Source organism: Hydra vulgaris, chromosome 08, assembly GCF_038396675.1.
Source record: "Hydra vulgaris chromosome 08, alternate assembly HydraT2T_AEP".
Taxonomy (NCBI): Eukaryota; Metazoa; Cnidaria; class Hydrozoa; order Anthoathecata; family Hydridae; genus Hydra; species Hydra vulgaris.
The window spans coordinates 48,366,838-48,385,000 of record NC_088927.1 but is presented as its reverse complement, the minus strand read 5'-3'; the positions used below and the strand labels follow the sequence as shown (position 1 = coordinate 48,385,000).

The 18,163-nt window shown below is 29.5% G+C and overlaps 1 protein-coding gene across 2 annotated transcripts in view; it reads right to left on the bottom strand.

Moving 5' to 3' along the window:
* The window catches only part of LOC100203110 (WD repeat-containing protein 90), a 156,823-nt gene that overhangs the window by 45,011 nt on the left and 93,649 nt on the right, over positions 1-18,163 (bottom strand). For both annotated transcript variants that reach the window (XM_065803855.1, XM_065803856.1), the window contains exon 19: positions 17,255-17,391. In XM_065803855.1, coding sequence (XP_065659927.1) covers positions 17,255-17,391 — 137 coding nt within the window. The remainder of the gene's footprint in view (positions 1-17,254; positions 17,392-18,163) is intronic.

The following is an 18,163-nucleotide window of genomic DNA, read 5'->3' as shown; positions in this document are numbered from 1 at the left end:
CTTAATTAACCCTTAATTAAACAATACTCTTAATTAACCCTTAATTAAACAATACTCTTAATTAACCCTTAATTAAACAATACTCTTAATTAACCCTTAATTAAACAATACTCTTAATTAACCCTTAATTAAACAATACTCTTAATTAACCCTTAAATCAAACAACACTCTTAATTAACCCTTAATTAAACAATACTCTTAATTAACCCTTAATTAAACAATACTCTTAATTAACCCTTAATTAAACAATACTCTTAATTAAACAATAATCAAAAAAACAACAATCAAACAAACAAATAATCAACAACCAAATAATCAACAAACAAATAATCAACAACTAATCAAACAAATAATCAACAAACAAATAATCAACAAACAATCAAACAACAAATAATCAACAAACATCAATCAACAAACAACAATCAAACAAACCCTTAATTAAACAATACTCTTAATTAACCCTTTAACCCTTAAACAATACTCTTAATTAACCCTTTGACCTTTTAATTAACTCTTAATGCGTTAAAACAATACTCTTAATTAACCCTCTTCTGCTTCCACCCTCTTAATGTGTTAAAACAATACTCAAAAGCAGCAAAATTTAAAAAAATTTTAAAGATTTCTAAGTGAAATGCATACAAATAGCACTGATAAAAAAAAAGTGAAGCGTATATTTGAAAAACTATTACATTAACTTCAAAATTATCCAACTTATTGAAAGTTACATTAATTACAAAATTTTCATTGATGACATTTTTGTTCACAAAGAAGAGAAATCAAACGTTTATAATAATACATAGAAGTACAATCATTCATTCATCTTTTTTTTTTTTTTTATCGATAATTATTAATTTTAATAATTCATAATAACTCATTTTAAATCAATCATTTTTTAAAAATAACCTATACAGTCCTAAAATCTATCCAGTTTATGTATAAAAGTATTTTTACATTGTTGTATTATTAAAAATGATTAATTATGTTTCATCATTTTACAAAAAAGAGTAAGGAAAAAAAAAAAATTAATAAAATAAAAAATTTAATAAAACTTTTTTGTAAAAATGCCTATATTTATTTTTCTAATATTTTAGTTAAAAGTGTGATTGTTTTTTAGTTAAAAGTGTGATTGTTTTTTAGTTAAAAGTGTGATTGTTTGGGAAATGAAATTTAAATAATTTTTTGTAACATGATAACTATTTTTGAAACTTTTTTTTAAACTTCGCTTCTTTTGAGACCCGACATGATATACTTTTAATAATCATGTATATATATATATATAGGGGAAACTGTGGTAAAATGGGGGTATTGGGATAAAATAGGGTTTTGCGAATATACCCTTTTCAAAGCCTCAAAAACTATTGAAATTGATTGGAAGTTTTTAATCATTTAGAAGTTGGGAGCAGACATTTTAAAAGAAAGTTATTTTTTGGGACACACTAATATATATAAATGTATGTTTATATAAAAATAAATGTATATAATATATATATATTTTGTACATATATTGTATATATACATATATATATATTTTATATACATATATACATACATGCATACATATATATATATATATATATATATATATATATATATATATATATATATATATATATAAATATATATATATATATATATTTGTATATATTTATATATATATATGTATATATTTATATATATATATATACACACATATATATATACATATATATATATATATACATATATATATATATATATATATACATATATACATATATATATATACATATATATATATATATATATATATATATATATATATATATATATATATATATATATATATATATATATATATATATATATATTTATATATATATATATATATAGGGGAGAATGGGAAGAAGTTGGATATGGGAGAAGTAGGACAACTATAATTTTATTTAGGAGCATTACTTTTATTTAATGTAAAATAATATTTTTCTAGTGCTCTTTTTCTTAGACATCATTTTGACATCACTGTGCATGGTAGAAACCGTTTTTTTGAGTAAAAGGTATTTTGGCTGATACCCTAGTAACTCATGTATATGTTTATTTTTGACCGTTGTTGCAGCTCTTGTCTATTTTATAGGGAAATGCGCTCATAATCTAACATTTAGTACTTGAATTCTTATTCTGTGGTGGTTATAAAAAAACATTTGTGTAGCATGTTTTTGTTTTTGCTCAATGTATAGTTAAGTTATTAAAACTAGTTAAAAATATAAGATCATTTTTAAAACGGTTTTCTCAATTTATTAAAAAATAAAGATTTTTAAATCTTTCAAAATTTAAAACCCCTGCAATTTAAACTTAATTTCTTTGAAAGAAACTTTTTTTATTGACGTCAAATATAAACGCGTTAATCAGAATTGATTTCAAAAATAAAAATAGTCAACTTGTCTTTGTACTTGGGGATCCCTTTAACAGTTTTGCGTTACTTTATTGTGGAAAGCTCTAGAACATTTTGGCTACGATTTGTTTTCAAAATAAAAATATTGAGATGTTTAAGCAGTTTTTAATTTTAGTTTTAGTATTATACAGTGGATTTAAAACAAAATTTGGAAAGAGATCTTTATTGAAAATAAATTTGATTTGGTTCATCATTGTTATTCCAAACCAATTGAGAATTGGAAAGTAAAAGACATGCACAAGTTTTTTTAATTTTAGATAAAATCATAACTTCATTATTAGTCTGAAAAAAGATATAGTAATAACAGTAACCTTAATACTATTACAAATATATATTTTTTTATCAAACCTAATTTCCTTTAAATTTCAGATCATGCTAAGAGTTTATAAAGAGAAAGTGAAACTCCACATGCTTCTCCACATTCTTCTCCACAAATTCTGGAGCGATGTCTTTAAATTGTCCACATTTTCAGATATTTTGTAAAAAACAATGAAAGTAGGCCACTGGTAAATTTTTTTTTGAAAATTCTTATTTATTTCGGAAATATTGGGTCCCAAAATTTGGCCTATTTTGAGAAAATATTTGCGCATGAAGTGCAATCGTTACTTTGAGGGGCAATTTTAGCAACCTGACTTTTCCTTTTTAAATTTTATGCTAATCTGGGTAGATTTCTACAGTAATAGTAAAAATTCAACATGATTACATTTTTGGTTGTCTAGAAATCATGATCCAAAACCACTAAATTTGAAATTTTATCCTAACTTTGAGCTCTAATATCTCTTTAGACCATTACTTGCACATAGTTTTCTTTGGTGTTTTTGAAAGACACTAAAGCATAAATCGATTATATAGATTCATGAGCATGTAAGTACCTGGGAAAGAGTAACCTGCCAAAAATCACTTTTTGCATTCAACGCGCTTTGATTGGTTACCCATAACAACCGTTGCCTTAGATCTGCCATGAACAGTATAAGTGATTTAGTTTCCTTAAACATGCATCTTCCAATATCTGAAAAAAAAAACTGCTCAGATGATAAAAAGCATATAAAAGTCCTAAAAGTAACCTTATTTCGCCAATTTTTTAACTAAAAAAATACCCTAGCAACAATATAGATATGGTTAGCAACTCCTACTTAAAAGCCTTAATAATTAGTTATGCAACTAGAAATTTTAATTTAAGACATTTTTCATCGGAAACGTAACAGAGTACTTGATAAAAACTAGTTTTTTTTAACTTTGTTAATGAAATTAAGAACCATTAAACTTCAAGATCAACATTTTTCCCTTTTAAAATTGATGGGAAATACAGTTTTCTAAGAATTATAAACAAAAAAAAATTTTAAGAAGTTTATTAATGGCCAATCTGAATTTCCACATTGTCAATGTCGTCTTTTGAGAGTGAATAATCTCCTCTTTGATTAGTTGGTGAAATATTGGAGAATGTTTTCTTTAGTTGGCCACTTAAAGCAGTTCTTTCCAGATGCAGCAGAATATTCCATACAAGAAACATATATATCACCATCATTGACCTAATGGTTGAGGTAAAGACAAAGCAACTTCTAATCATTGCTTCTTCCAAAATATTCCTTGAAATTAGTTAATATGGTTAATAAATCAATAATTTTGTATTTCAATGCAATAGATCTCAATATACAAAAATGCCATATTATAGTGTTATAATGTCTTACATTTTGAATTGTTGCAGGATACCATTTTATAGAGTATGGAACAACAATCCAATCACTGATTTTAAAATCAGCGGTAAACTCTTCTGCAATCAACTGAATATTTTCGTTAAAATCATCTTCTTCATTTTCAGGTGCATCTCTCACATCATCAGTTTTATCAATCGCATGATCAGTTACGTTAACCTCTTCATAAAAAGTGGTTACCAACCTTCCTGTTCTTTTTTATTTACTCCATCTAAAAAATTACACTTGAAGGATAAAGGAAATTGCAGAATATTTATCTCAAGTCCCAAGAAAAGAAAAAAAGTCACATTATCATACATACTTTGGGTATTTGTAAATATACAAGTTAAATTACTTGCCTAGAGAACAATGATCGAATTTGTTGAGTTGTTACATATTCACTTGGCTTTAACATTGTCCTCAGCTGCTGGTGAATTTGCTTTGGACTCATTAGATATTCTTCATTGCAAAAAACAACTGCATTAGCAATGTTTTTTGCTTTGGACTCATTAGATATTCTTCATTGAAACAACTGCATTAGCAATGTTTTTTGCTTTGGACTCATTAGATATTCTTCATTGCAAAAAACAACTGCATTAGCAATGCTTTTATAGCTTTATATTTGCATTAGCTTTATATTTATATTTTTAGCAATGTTTTTATAGCTTTATATTTGCATTAGCTTTATATTTATATTTTTAGCAATGTTTTTATAGCTTTATATTTGCATTAGCTTTATATTTATATTTTTAGCAATGTTTTTATAGCTTTATATTTTTAGCAATGTTTTTATAGCTTTATATTTTTAGCAATGTTTTTATAGCTTTATATTTTTAGCAATGTTTTTATAGCTTTATATTTTTAGCAATGTTTTTATAGCTTTATATTTTTAGCAATGTTTTTATAGCTTTATATTTTTAATGTTTTTTGCTTTGAAGAATATCTAAAATACTTTTCTCTTTGGTGATGTCCGTCCAGTGATGTTTGTGAAGTTTTCAATCCCTTGTTTAATGATAGAACGGAATAATAGCAGGTGATCAGAAGAACTAAGGCTTTTGTTGACATAGGAAAGTATTGCTCTGTCTACCATAGATTTTGCCACAGATTGAGAAGTGTGGTTTTCTGAAAGCATGTGTTCTGCTAATAATTCAGTATCATACAATGATTCAGCACAACCAATTTGCATACAAAACATAAGAATTTAACACTTCTATCAACACATTTTTTTAGGAAACTGATGGTACAGTATAACTTTTGCAAGTTGAACTATAGGGCTTAAAATTTTGAACTGAATGTAATGTCAAATTAGTATAGTTCTATTCTTTACCTTTACCAAATAGGAAGTATCTCCACACTATTATGAGATCAGAGAAAAACTGAAAAGAATGATAACTGTTTATGTTGGGAATCAGATTTGTAATTTCAGCAACATCAGCATTTTTATTCCTTTGCCATTATGAAGAGCGCCATAAATATCTTCTGCAGTCAAAAAATTGTTTCCAGCATCAATAAAACTCCTTATGACACATTTCGCTCCTGCTTGCTCTCTGTCACATTGATCTTTTCCACGTGATGGTTCATTGTAATCATACCTTTTAAGAAAGACTTGTTTTGCTTTGCAAACTTTATAAAGGGCTTCCAAGTAGAAGTTGCCATGATAAGATGATGCATTATCTAGCTTAACATAAAGGTTTTTTAAACAAAGAAAATTATTTCTAACTTTAGCCAAAACAACATCAGCAAGACAGATTAAGCATTTCTAACTTTGGCCAAAACAACATCAGCAAGACAAGACTTTGCTGACATCTTTATGGCAAATTTCTTTATAAAATGTGATTGTATGGCTAAACTTTATCATTAAAATGGCAATAGCTACTTTTTGTTCCTCTACATTGTCAAACTTTATTTTATTTACACCTTAAGCTACATCTTGCAGCAAACCTCGACAAAACATAAATTCCAAAAAACGTTCTATTTTTCCTGTGGCATTCGGCATGTTTACCTTTTCTTTCTTTGGTATGGAGAATCCTCTGCTTTCTTTTTGCAACTTGCCTGCTTTTTCTATTTGATGTTTTTTGCTATTAAAGATTTTCATTAATGTTTCTTTAGCGAACTTGTTATGATTAATAACTGAAAGCAAATGAATTTGTCCTACTGCTTTCTTGAAACATCTTAACTAGTACAACAAGGTCATCTGGAACCGGTTGAGTTAAAGCATCTTCTCAAGCTGCATTTTAAATTTTTCTAATTTCTTCTTAACTTTCTGTTTGGCTCCTGGGGTAAAGTCTTCTATTCGGTTTTGCTTTATCTGAAAGAATAGTGGATTTGCTCCAAATGCTTCACACAAATAGTGAAAGAATAGTGGACTTGCTTCCAAATGCTTTTTTTGATTCTGCGATAGTTTCATCTGAAATGGATGTTGTATCTGGAACATACTTGTCATCAGCAGGAAAGCCAGACATTATTGGTGTTAGAACTGGTTCTAACATGTCAATATTGTTATCTGCAGAAATGCTTTTTAGGTGCCTGAAGCAAAATACAGCTCCAACAGGAAGTGGTGAATTCTTTTTATTATAAGCAGCAAGGGTGTTCAGAGGAGGGATCTAATTTTTAATACTCTTTTACCAATTTGGAGTTCATGCCTTGGGTATTGGCAACTGTTCCGGTCAATACCTAGAGAAAAACGATGGTATGCACATAATGAGTCGTAGCATGAAAGATAAGTTTGTAATCGGCTTTCAATCAGGGTTTTTTCATTCCACTGGTTTGTCGGTGGTAACGATAAAACAGTATTGTTACATTTTTCATCTTTGGAGTAGGAAATCTTGTTTCTTTTAATAAAAAAGCAAATAATATTATTATTTTATTCATACCATTAAAACTTGTAAATGATTAGTCATGTCAGCAATCAATTCATTAACTTGAAAGATTATATCTTGTTTCCAACGCTTAAAAGGACCACAAGAGGTCTTCTCTTTATCAAAACATATGCATTTCTCATAGGGACTGGCGTTATTCTTGCTCTCTGACTTATTTTGTTTATTGATAATTGTTTAAAGAAATGCAGTTTTTACTAACAAATATCAATTCTTCTACTGAAAACTGCACCAGTTAATATTTTGTCACCAAAGCAAATGTAATGAAAGAAATTTATGTTACGTACCTCATGTAAAACATGGTATGTACCAATTAGTCATTAACTAAATTTAAAAAAATTTAATAAAAAAAAACCCTAACCCTAGCCCTGACGAGCAACCGTGGCACAGTGGTAGTGCACTTGCCTCAAAAACAAAGGATCCGTGGTTCAAACCCCACCTCATGGCAAGTTTTGTGACATCGGTTAGGAAGGAGGCATGAACTTCCAATTAAACGCTCATCCGCGGTGATAAGACTGTAAGGACTTTTTGGGGCACCTAAATAAATAAAAAAATAAAAAATTTGGCAAAATAACGTTATTTCTAGGACTTATGTAGGCTTTTTATCATCTGAGCAGATTTTTTTTCAGATATTGGAAGATGCATGTTTAAGGAAACTAAATCACTTATACTGTTCATGGCAGACCTAAGTCCATGGTTATTATGGGTAATCAATCAAAGCACGTTGAATGCAAAAAGTGATTTTTGGCAGGTTACTCCTTCCCAGGTACTTGCATGCGCATGAATTTTGTTCGATTTATGCCTTAGTGTCTTTCAAAAACACCTAAAAAAACTATGTGCAAGTAATGGTCTAAAGAGATATTAAAGCTCAAAGTTAGGGTAAAATTTTAAATTTAGTGGTTTCAGACCATGATTTCTAGACAACCAAAAATGTAACCATGTTGAATTTTTACTTTTACTGTAGAAATCTACCCAGATTAGCATAAAATTTAAAAAGAAATGTCTGTCATACTCAGGTTGCTAAAATTGCCCATTAAAGTAGCAATTGACAAAACTTTGACCATTTTGAGGCCAAAATGGGCCAAATTTTGGGACCCAATATCTCTGAAATAAATAAAAATTTTTGAAAAAAAACTTACCAGTTATCTTTTACAAAATATCTAAAAATGAGGACAATTTGTTTGAATCACTTCCAGAACTTGCTTATTTTGCCTATATTTCTCAGACAATGGCCCTTCAGAAAACATTTTGGAAGTTGCTGTAGCCAAAGTTAAAAATGGGATAAGCCTTAGAGCAGCATGCTCAGCTGGCATTTCTAAGGTCTATAAAAAAAAGAGTCAATACCCAGATACTAATCTTCAACCAAATTATCAACAGTCTATGATTTTCTCTATCGCACAAGAAAAAACACTAAGCACTTACATATCGCATATAACACTGAGCACTTACCGCATATGCGTTAGAGCACTCGCTTCATAAGCGAGAGGCTCTGAGTTCGATCCCCACCATGTCCCTGGTAGTACCGCACTCAACTCGTTTCTCCACGCAGTGGTCTCGTTCCTCAAGGTTCGTTTTTCGGAGTTATAGAATTGAGAGAGGGCTATACCACAAATAAGCAGCCTCCTCACCTGTAGTGGCCTTCTCGGCCTTGAGGAGGTGAATTAACCGAAAAAAAAAAAAAAAAAGGCTTTACTTAAGAGCTCTAGCTTTTGAAATGGCTTAAGCAAACAAAATGTCCCTTGTGTTGGATAGAGCAAAAAAAGGCTGTTCAAGATTGGTTAATAGGACTTTTAAAAAAAAACCCAAAACTATCTATTAGAAAACCAGAAGCAACTTCATTTGCTAGAGCATCTGCATTAAATGGCTATACTATTGATATTTTCTTTAACTAAAGTAATATCATTAAAAATTTTTAAGCTTGTTGAGACTGGTTTTACTACTGTGCAAAAAACTCCTTGTGTAATTGCATCAAAGGAAAAGAAACAAGTCGGGCAAATAAAATCAAGAGAAGTGAATTAGTCACAGTGTCTCTGTAGTTTAGTGCATTGTCTCTGCAGCTGGTGTAGTAATACTCCATGTTATAGTTTTTACAAGAAAATTATTATAAAACACACTAATGAGAGGAGTATCAGTAGGTTTTATTGCATTAGCCAACCAATCTGAAATGATGAATTCTGAAATATTTATAGATGTCTCAAAGCATTTTGTTAAGTTTGCCCGCCAAACAGCCGATCACAAAGTTTTATTGATTTTGGATGATCATAAAAGTCACTTATGATAGACATGTATATCAGGATGATACTTTTTTACCATCAGTTGTTACAGATAGAGAATACCTCAAGAACCATGCAATGAAAGTTCACGTGAGAAATTGATTACAAATGCTACTCTTGCAGATATCTCAGTTTTGGGTGTGCAACATGAAGCAGTTGTTACAGATAGAGTTGTGTCTCAAGAACCATGCAATGAAGGCTCATTTGAGAAATCAAATACAAGTTATTCTTTCAGATATCTTAGGTTTGGGTGTGCCACATGAAGCAGTAAAAAAAAATCCACTGTATTTTTTTCCTGAGATTGTACGAGGTCTAAAGGTAATTTGAACTAAATATTCTTAGTTTTTCTTTAAATTCTATAATTAACACATAAACTTTATAAAATAATGCGATTGATGAAAATAAGTTTCTTGTGTTACAGTTAAAAAAGTTTAATATATATTTTGCAGGTAAGATTGTAATATGTAGACATAAAAATGATATGCCACATCAACATAAGAGATTTTAAGAATAAGAGATGAAGTATTAAACAAAAAAGTAAGGTAAAAAAATTGTCCTTCCAAAATCAATGAAAGTGAAGAAAAACATATTGCGCAAAATCAAGCAGTGATTTTGATGCAGATATCAATAAAATAACAAATGATGTTTCTGCTAATTGTTACTCACTAGAGTTGGAAGACAAATTGGAAACCAAGTTTTTTGGTGTTATTCAAAATGTGAGTGTCAGTGATTATATTATTAGTGAGGTTTGTAGTAAAAACGCCATTTCTTATTATGTAGGCATAGCGCAAAAAGAAATAGACAAAGATTTTAATGTAGAGGTCAGCTTCCAAAAATGCTAATCATTTATTATTGCAAGAAATTGATGAAAAAAGGTGCTGTCTGATGCTAGGCTCTATTATTCTCAATTCACTAAATCTTGTATCTTATTTCAGAAGTTAGGCTCTAGAGACTTCTGGAAAATCTTCAACAGCATTGTTAACAAATGAAGGACTAACATTCTATCTCTCTTTCACGGAACTGATCTTATTACCTCTCCCAAGGAGAACGTAGAACTATTTGTAAAGAGCTTTTATTCTAATTTGACTCTTAAATCTTATGGCCATTCTTTTCCTTCCATTACAATTAAACAGGTTAACTAATTGTTAGACATTCAAATCACTCCAGCTTCTATTGCTAAAACCATATCTCGATTAAATTCTTCTACGGCTTGTGGTCCAGACAACATTCCTGTTATAGTTTCACAAAACTATAATAGGAACTCTCTTAAATTTTATTTAAACTGTTTAATAAGTGCTTGACTGAGTCTTGTTTTCCTGCCTGCTGGAAAATGGCATCTGTAGTTACAGTTTTCAAAAACTCTGGTGAACAATTTGACCCATCCAATTATCCTCCAATCAGTCTTCTCTCTGTTATTAGCAAGGTCTTTGAGTCTTTGATAAATTAATTTCTTACATCCTATCTTAAGTCAAATAAAATACTACTAGACAATCAATACGGTTTTCGATCCTCTGGTTCTACAGCTGACTTGGTAACTGCTGTGACTAAAAGATATTATCATGCATTAGATGGAGGCGAAGAGGCTAGGGCTATTCTCTCTCCTGATTCTATTCTCTACTTCTACAAATCTCTTATTTGTCTCTACGTGGAATACTGTTATCATATTTGAGCTAATTCTTCTAATGATGCTCTTTCTCTTTTAGACAAGGTCCAAAAATACATTGTAAATATAGTTTGAGCTCAATAATACAATAATGTCAACATTCTGATATTAATGAATGGCCACTGAGTCTTCTTCTTTATGTCTTCTAGGATTATCGTTTACTACTGATTTTTCATACTGATTTTTCATGGAAACTATATATACAATCGATTACTAAATTAGCACCTGCTAAGGTCGCTTCTCTTTATCTTGCTTGCCATTTTCTATCTCCTGATTCCATTCTTTACAACAACTTTACAACAAATCTCTTATGGAATACTGTTGTCATGTTTGGCTAGTTCTTCTAATGATGCTCTTTCTCTTCTAGACAAGGTTCAAAAACACATTATAAATGTAGTTGGGTCCGCTCTATCTACTAAGCTTGAGCCTCTTCCCATCATCGTAAAGTTGCAACTCTTTCTCTTCGCTACAAATACTATCATGGTTGCTGTTTAAATAAACTATCATCTCTAGTTCCATTAACTAAAATTCATTCTTGCTTGACTCGTCGCTCAGCAAAGCCACATTTTTTTAATGTATCTGTTCATGCATGTTCTAAAAACTTTTATTTGTCTAGTTTTTTTCTCCACACTTCAACCCTTTGGAACTCTCTCCCATCTTCACGTTTTCCTGACTCATACAACCTTTAAATTTTTAAGTCTTTTGTCAACTGTTTCCTTGGTCTATAACCCTATTCTTTTTTTCTAGTAACTCCCAATTTAAAAGTGGTTGCTTACAACCTTGTTGGGAGCGAATCAGAATAAAAAAAAAAATTAGCATAGAAAACAAGTGTATGTATTTTTGGATTTGCATCCAGATGAAAATAAAAGCTTTATTGTATTACATTTTTGAAATCATACCAAAATCTATAATGCATAATATACTAAAATGAAAGAAGAGTAATATAGGACCTAAAAGAAAGGTTGGATGGGGTCACTAACCTAAAAAGATGTCTAAAAATCAGATGAAGTGTCTTAATAAACTGATTGATCAAAAGGATGGTATTGTATTAAAAAAAAAAACGATTCCATGTATCACAATCATATATATGCAAGTTACCAATAAAAACATTTGTATTCATTATCATAAAAAAACTAAAACACCTAAAAGAACTTTTGAAGCGAAAAGTTGCAGTTCAATCAAAATGCTGTTAAAAATTAGTTTTGATTTTTTAGAAAAAAATAATTCTTATTGACAATTAATTGTAGTTTTATTCAAACAACAACAATATTTCTGGAAACCCTGGATTCTACTCTTCTGACATAAAAGCAGCATCAAAATTATGTGAGGTTGAAAAGAAAAGACAAACTTGAGCCAAAATTAACTTGTTTAGATTGCATTTCTCAATGAAATCTCCCACACTACATCGGGTGAAACAGTCAATTAGTATGTGCATATACCAAAATGTCTTGTCAAATAATAGAAATTCATTTAAAATCATTATAATCATTTTATAGCATGATCTTGCATCACATTATCATGTAAATTATCACGTAATTTACGTGATAATTTACATGATAATTATCAAATATGATAACAGTATTCCATACAGAGATAAAGACTAAAATCTTAAATCAAAAAATATTGAATTTGAATAAAAAGTGCATTAAATTGAAACAAACTGTGTACATTGGCTAGCAACAACATCATTTACAAAAGTATAAACAAATTTATACTTTTGTAAAAGTCGAAAAACTTATACTTACATTTAATTTTATTATTAAGAATTCTTTTTTTTTATTACACTTATTAAATTAATAAAATACATCATTCCATTAAAAAGTTAATTTTTAATTTTGAAAGATTAAAATTTAAAAATCTAACTTAAACAAAATTTTAATTTTTAGTTATTACATGTTATATTATAGGTGATTAACAATATGCTAAATGACAGTATTCTGATTATATGTGTATATTATATATAAATGTGTGTGTATACATATATATATATATATATATATATATATATATATATATATATATATATATATATATATATATATATATATATATATATATATATATATATATATATATATTAGAGATGGGAAACGAACCGAACCCGAACCGAACTAGAACCTTATCTACGACAGAACCGAACCGAACCCGAACTTTAGTTGTTACTAAACCGAACCGAACCCGAACTTTAAAACTGTTGTGAACGAACCGAATCAAACCAACTGTTCTTGCCCTAACCAAGCTAAATAGAGGCTTGAAAAAGTGAAAATTTTGCAATTCGCACATCACTACAATACATAACATGCTACATTACCTAATGTGTAACATACACAACATAATTCATTACCTAATGTATAACATACCACGAGTTTAGAATTATTTTTTTCTATCTCTCATATTAAGTGTTGGAAGAAAATGAGTTAGTAATTTTAGTAATTAATAATTACTTTTAAAATATATTTTAATTTTTAAAATTCTTCTAAATAATTTGTTTAAATCAAAATTATTTAAAGCATAAGTTATTATTTCTTTAAAAACTAGCTAAAATTTTAAGTAATTTCTACTTTTAGAAAAAAATGAAAAATTTTCTCCCAACGTTTAAAATGGGAAATAGAACAAAATAATTCTAACCTCGCGATAAGTCTACAATTCATAACATTACCAACCAAAATGGAAATGTTGTTTCTAAACATTTGCAATATTGAGGTGTTGTTAATGTTCTGAGTTTTTATTCATATCTTAGTAATTAATGATTGCAATAATTACATAATATTGTAGTAATAATGAGTAACAGTAAATTAACTCGTAAATGGACTAAAAAAGTGTTGGAGAAATTGATAACAGACGGAGCGGCTCGCTTAGTACCTGCATCATGGACAAAGAGTGAATGCTGGACACGCTTCCGTTGTGTTGAAGTTGGGGATGAGGTTTGTAGCTATACTTACTGCATATAAAATTATTTAGTTTTATAAATATTTCAATAAATCAATAATCACCTGCATCTCTCAGGCATTGCATATTGCACACAATGCCAAACTGAGCAGCATTCAGGTTTGATAATTAATTGAATACCAAATGCTAAATAGAGTCAATTGACCTTAGTTATAATACACTTTATTTGATTTTTGTATAACTGTGAGTAATCATGTTATGATCAACAGGTTGTCAAGGAGTTTGCCGCTTGTAAGCAGTGTGGATTATGGTTGTCAGTGCCAATTGGTCATACTACAACTTTACAAAGACATAATACATCACACATCAATAAGATCAGTTCAGAACCTGGACAATTAAAAATGACAAGCTTTTTACCTAAAAAGACAGAGGTTAATAAATATAGTTTGCGGATCTTGCTTTTTCCTATTTACTGTTTTAACTTTTCACTTGCTACCATTGATAGCAAAATATATTTGTTACAAGTTGTTAGCAATATTTTAGAAATACAATGTTTTTTGTAGTACAAAAAAAAAAGGCCATTATGTATTGCTATGTGTTTAATGTCTATTGTTTATTGCTTTATACTTTACAGGTTCCTAAACACATTTGTGAATATGCTCAACGTGCAGCCCTTTACATGATTGCAAAAGACATTCAGCCATTCTTGTGTGTTCAGAATGATGGGTTCCGTCACTTTGCTCAAACAATGATTAATATTGGATCGAAGTATGGATCAGTGAAACTTGAGGATATTATGTGTGATCAAACAACGCTGTCTAAGACACTACTACCAAAGTTCTACAACGAATGTGTTCGAAAGCTGAAAGACGAACTTGCTGGGGTTACTCATATCGCAATAACAACTGATCACTGGACCGATGACATTCTAAAATACTCTTATCAAACTTTTACAGCACATTACATTAACAGCAGTTATTGCCTTATAAGTAAGTGTGTTGGATTGTTTGAGTTTAGTGAGTCTAAGACTGGCATTGCCGTAAAAGCAAAGGCAACTGAAATACTTAAAAAACTTTTCCCTCAGACTACAAAAAGTGACAATTTGGTATTTGTGACTGATAATGGGAGTAATATGAAGTCGGCTTATCGCAACGATGTTAGACTTAGTTGTGCAGGTCATAATCTTAATTTAGCTGTTGAAAAAGCTTTGAAATCCCCTGGTGCTAATTTAGTTCATGAAATGATCAAGACTTCAAAGGAAATGGTGGGCTACTTTAAACATAGTGGGAAAAACCAGGAACTAAATCACACTCTCAAACAGGATGTTGTGACTCATTGGAACAGTCAATTTTTTCTTTTGCAATCACTGTCATGCCAGTTAGATCATGTCAAGTCAATTCTTGCTGATTCAAAGCAGTTTGACAAACTTGAGCAACTGAACAATGTTAATGAAAAATTGTTGCATGACGTCGTAGAATTTTTGCATCTCTTTTACAAGGCTGCTGTACAATTGTCACATGACAATGTGCCGACGTCCCCTGATGTATGGCCAATGCTTTTTTATCTTCGATCAGTCTGTAAGATCAATGGTTCAGACAGCGACAGTATGCGTGATTTGAAGGCAGTTTTTCTGTCCAGTTTGAATGAAAAGTATGTTATTCATCCTTTGCACAAGCTATCAACACTTATTGTTCCTTCTTACAAATACTTGTCTTTTGTCAACACAGACGATCGCAATTTTGTTTATTCAGAAATGCGTAGTATGGTGGACAAAATTATTTCTTCTTCACCAAATCAGGTGATACGAAAGGACTCAGGCAATACAGATATAGACAGCTTTAGTGAATGCAGTCATTCAGATCAGCTGCCTCCTGCAAAGAAGAATAAAGCTGATCTTGAATCATATGATTTGCTGGCAGACTTAAAAACAGTTGCCACTCCATTGTCTAACGCCGACAGTAATGACACAAGACATGAACTTGACAAATACTTGGCACTGCTCGTGACAGCGTGTGATGCATTGCAATTCTGGAAAGACAATGACCGTGAACATAAGCTTCCGACGATGGCATTGATTGGTAGAAAGTTGTTGGCTATTCCTGCTACAAGTACTGCCAGTGAAAGAGTGTTTTCAGTGAGTGGGGTGACGATGAGTGAGTGCAGGGCTCGCCTAAACCCAGAATCATTGGAATTGCTGATATTTCTCAAATACAACATGCAGCCCTGATTACTAGACTGACAGTAGGCTACTTAAGCTACCGTTATCTGTGTTCAGAAAGTTACTGCTTTAATGTTTTGTGCACTTTAACTGCAGCTATTAGCAACTGCATTGTTCTTTGAACTTTTGAAGTTGCAGTATAAAAGCATTGCAAATTATTATTATTCAAGTTATTTGCAATGCTTTAACTACTTAATATTACTTTAATTTATTTATATATATATATGTGTATATATTATATATATATATATATATATATATATATATATATATATATATATATATATGTATATATATATATACATATATATATATATATAACTTTTTTCTTTTATCTTGAGGGAACAGCTTTAAAACTCAGTTTAATGGTTTTGAGACTAGTTGATAGTCAGGTTTCTTGAACTTTGAGAGACTGATCCCAAGTATTAACACTGCCATGTTGCCCATAGATGGCGTCTCTGTTAGTGCATTCAGTGTGGATTGCTGAGGCAGCACAAAGAGTCTTTAAGTTGATTAGCAGAAGTATGGAAACAGCATTGCTTAATTGTTTAAGTATTTCAGCCAAGTCCTTCTGAATAATTTAAATCATGGCCATTATATAACATAAAAAACCATCAACCATGGTAGGCCCAGATATATACTTAAGTCTTTCACAATCTCTTGCCCATAATGGACAACTTTGTGACTTATTTTTCTGACAACCTTAACACCATACCTTAAAATTAGGAATCTCTTTACTATTCATTTATTTAAAAACATTTTATCTAAATTATTTAGAGTTAGTTTATAATCTCCTAACTATTAATTACAATTTCAAAAAAAAAAAAACTCTTGAAATAATAAGAAAACAAGTAAATATAAATAATAAAATGAAAAAATCAAAGAAATACATTTACATTAAAACACATCTTTTAAAACCTAGTAAAACAACAGCAGGCAATTTATGTTCAAGCAATCCATAATGTCCATCTCAATTCTATTTACTTCTTTAAGTCCAAAAGCCTAAAATTTCTTTCCAATGTATTTTATCTGCAGTAAGTATTTTAAAAACAGCAAATGTGCATGCACACCTGCTGTTTTAAAATTTTTGCTGCAGATTACTGTTTTAAAATATTTGCTGTTTTACTAAATATATAAATGTAGTGTAACAATACAGCCTTATGGGCACTTCAGTATTCGAAAGCTATGAAAATACTGTGGATTTACAATCTAATACCTGTTTTCATTTGGACTATTATCTTTTGAAATTGCCATGACTTTCCAAATAAAAAGTGTTTCACCAGCTGTAATCAATACTTGATTATCTTCAGAAAACTTCATTTTAGTTATTGCCTTTGAATGTCCAACAAAAGCCTATATATATATAATATATATATATATACTATATTTTATATATTATATATTATATATCATATATATATATATATATATATATATATATATATATATATATATATATATATATATATATATATATATATATATATATATATATATACAGTCAGAGAAAACAAGTGTAAGAACAAAACACTTTATTGTGAAAAAGAAACTTTGTTAGGTTATTTCAGAAAAACATATCATTTTGATAAATACTTTTATAATTATTCTAAAAGCAAATTTAATCACGATTTAATATAGCAAAAAATTAATCAACAGTAATTAACTTGCCTTGCTAAAATTGAATGATTCCCGAAGGAGTGTTGAAACTTCAATGAAAAATAATTATCCAAACATGTTGTTTTGTAAAGGAAGTTTTGAAATTGATTATTGAAAAAAGTTTTTAAATCAATAGTTTTAGAAATATTTTTCAAATGAGTTTTAGAGTAAATTTTAATAATTGACTGATATTTTTTTGATTTTCGATTTTTTCATCAACTCATTTGATTTACCATTGATATCATTAAGTATGGGAGTTTAAATCAAGGAATGGTCCCAAGTTCAGCCCAATTTGGTTATTGACTTGTTCAAGCAAATAAAACATTTAGGTCGATAAATAAAGCGACTGGAATGGCATTAGGAACCATTAGTGATCTGATTAAAAAGTATAATATTGGTTGATAATGCACATATCCAAACTATTATATAGTTTATATAATAGTTTGGATATGTGCATTATCAACCAAGA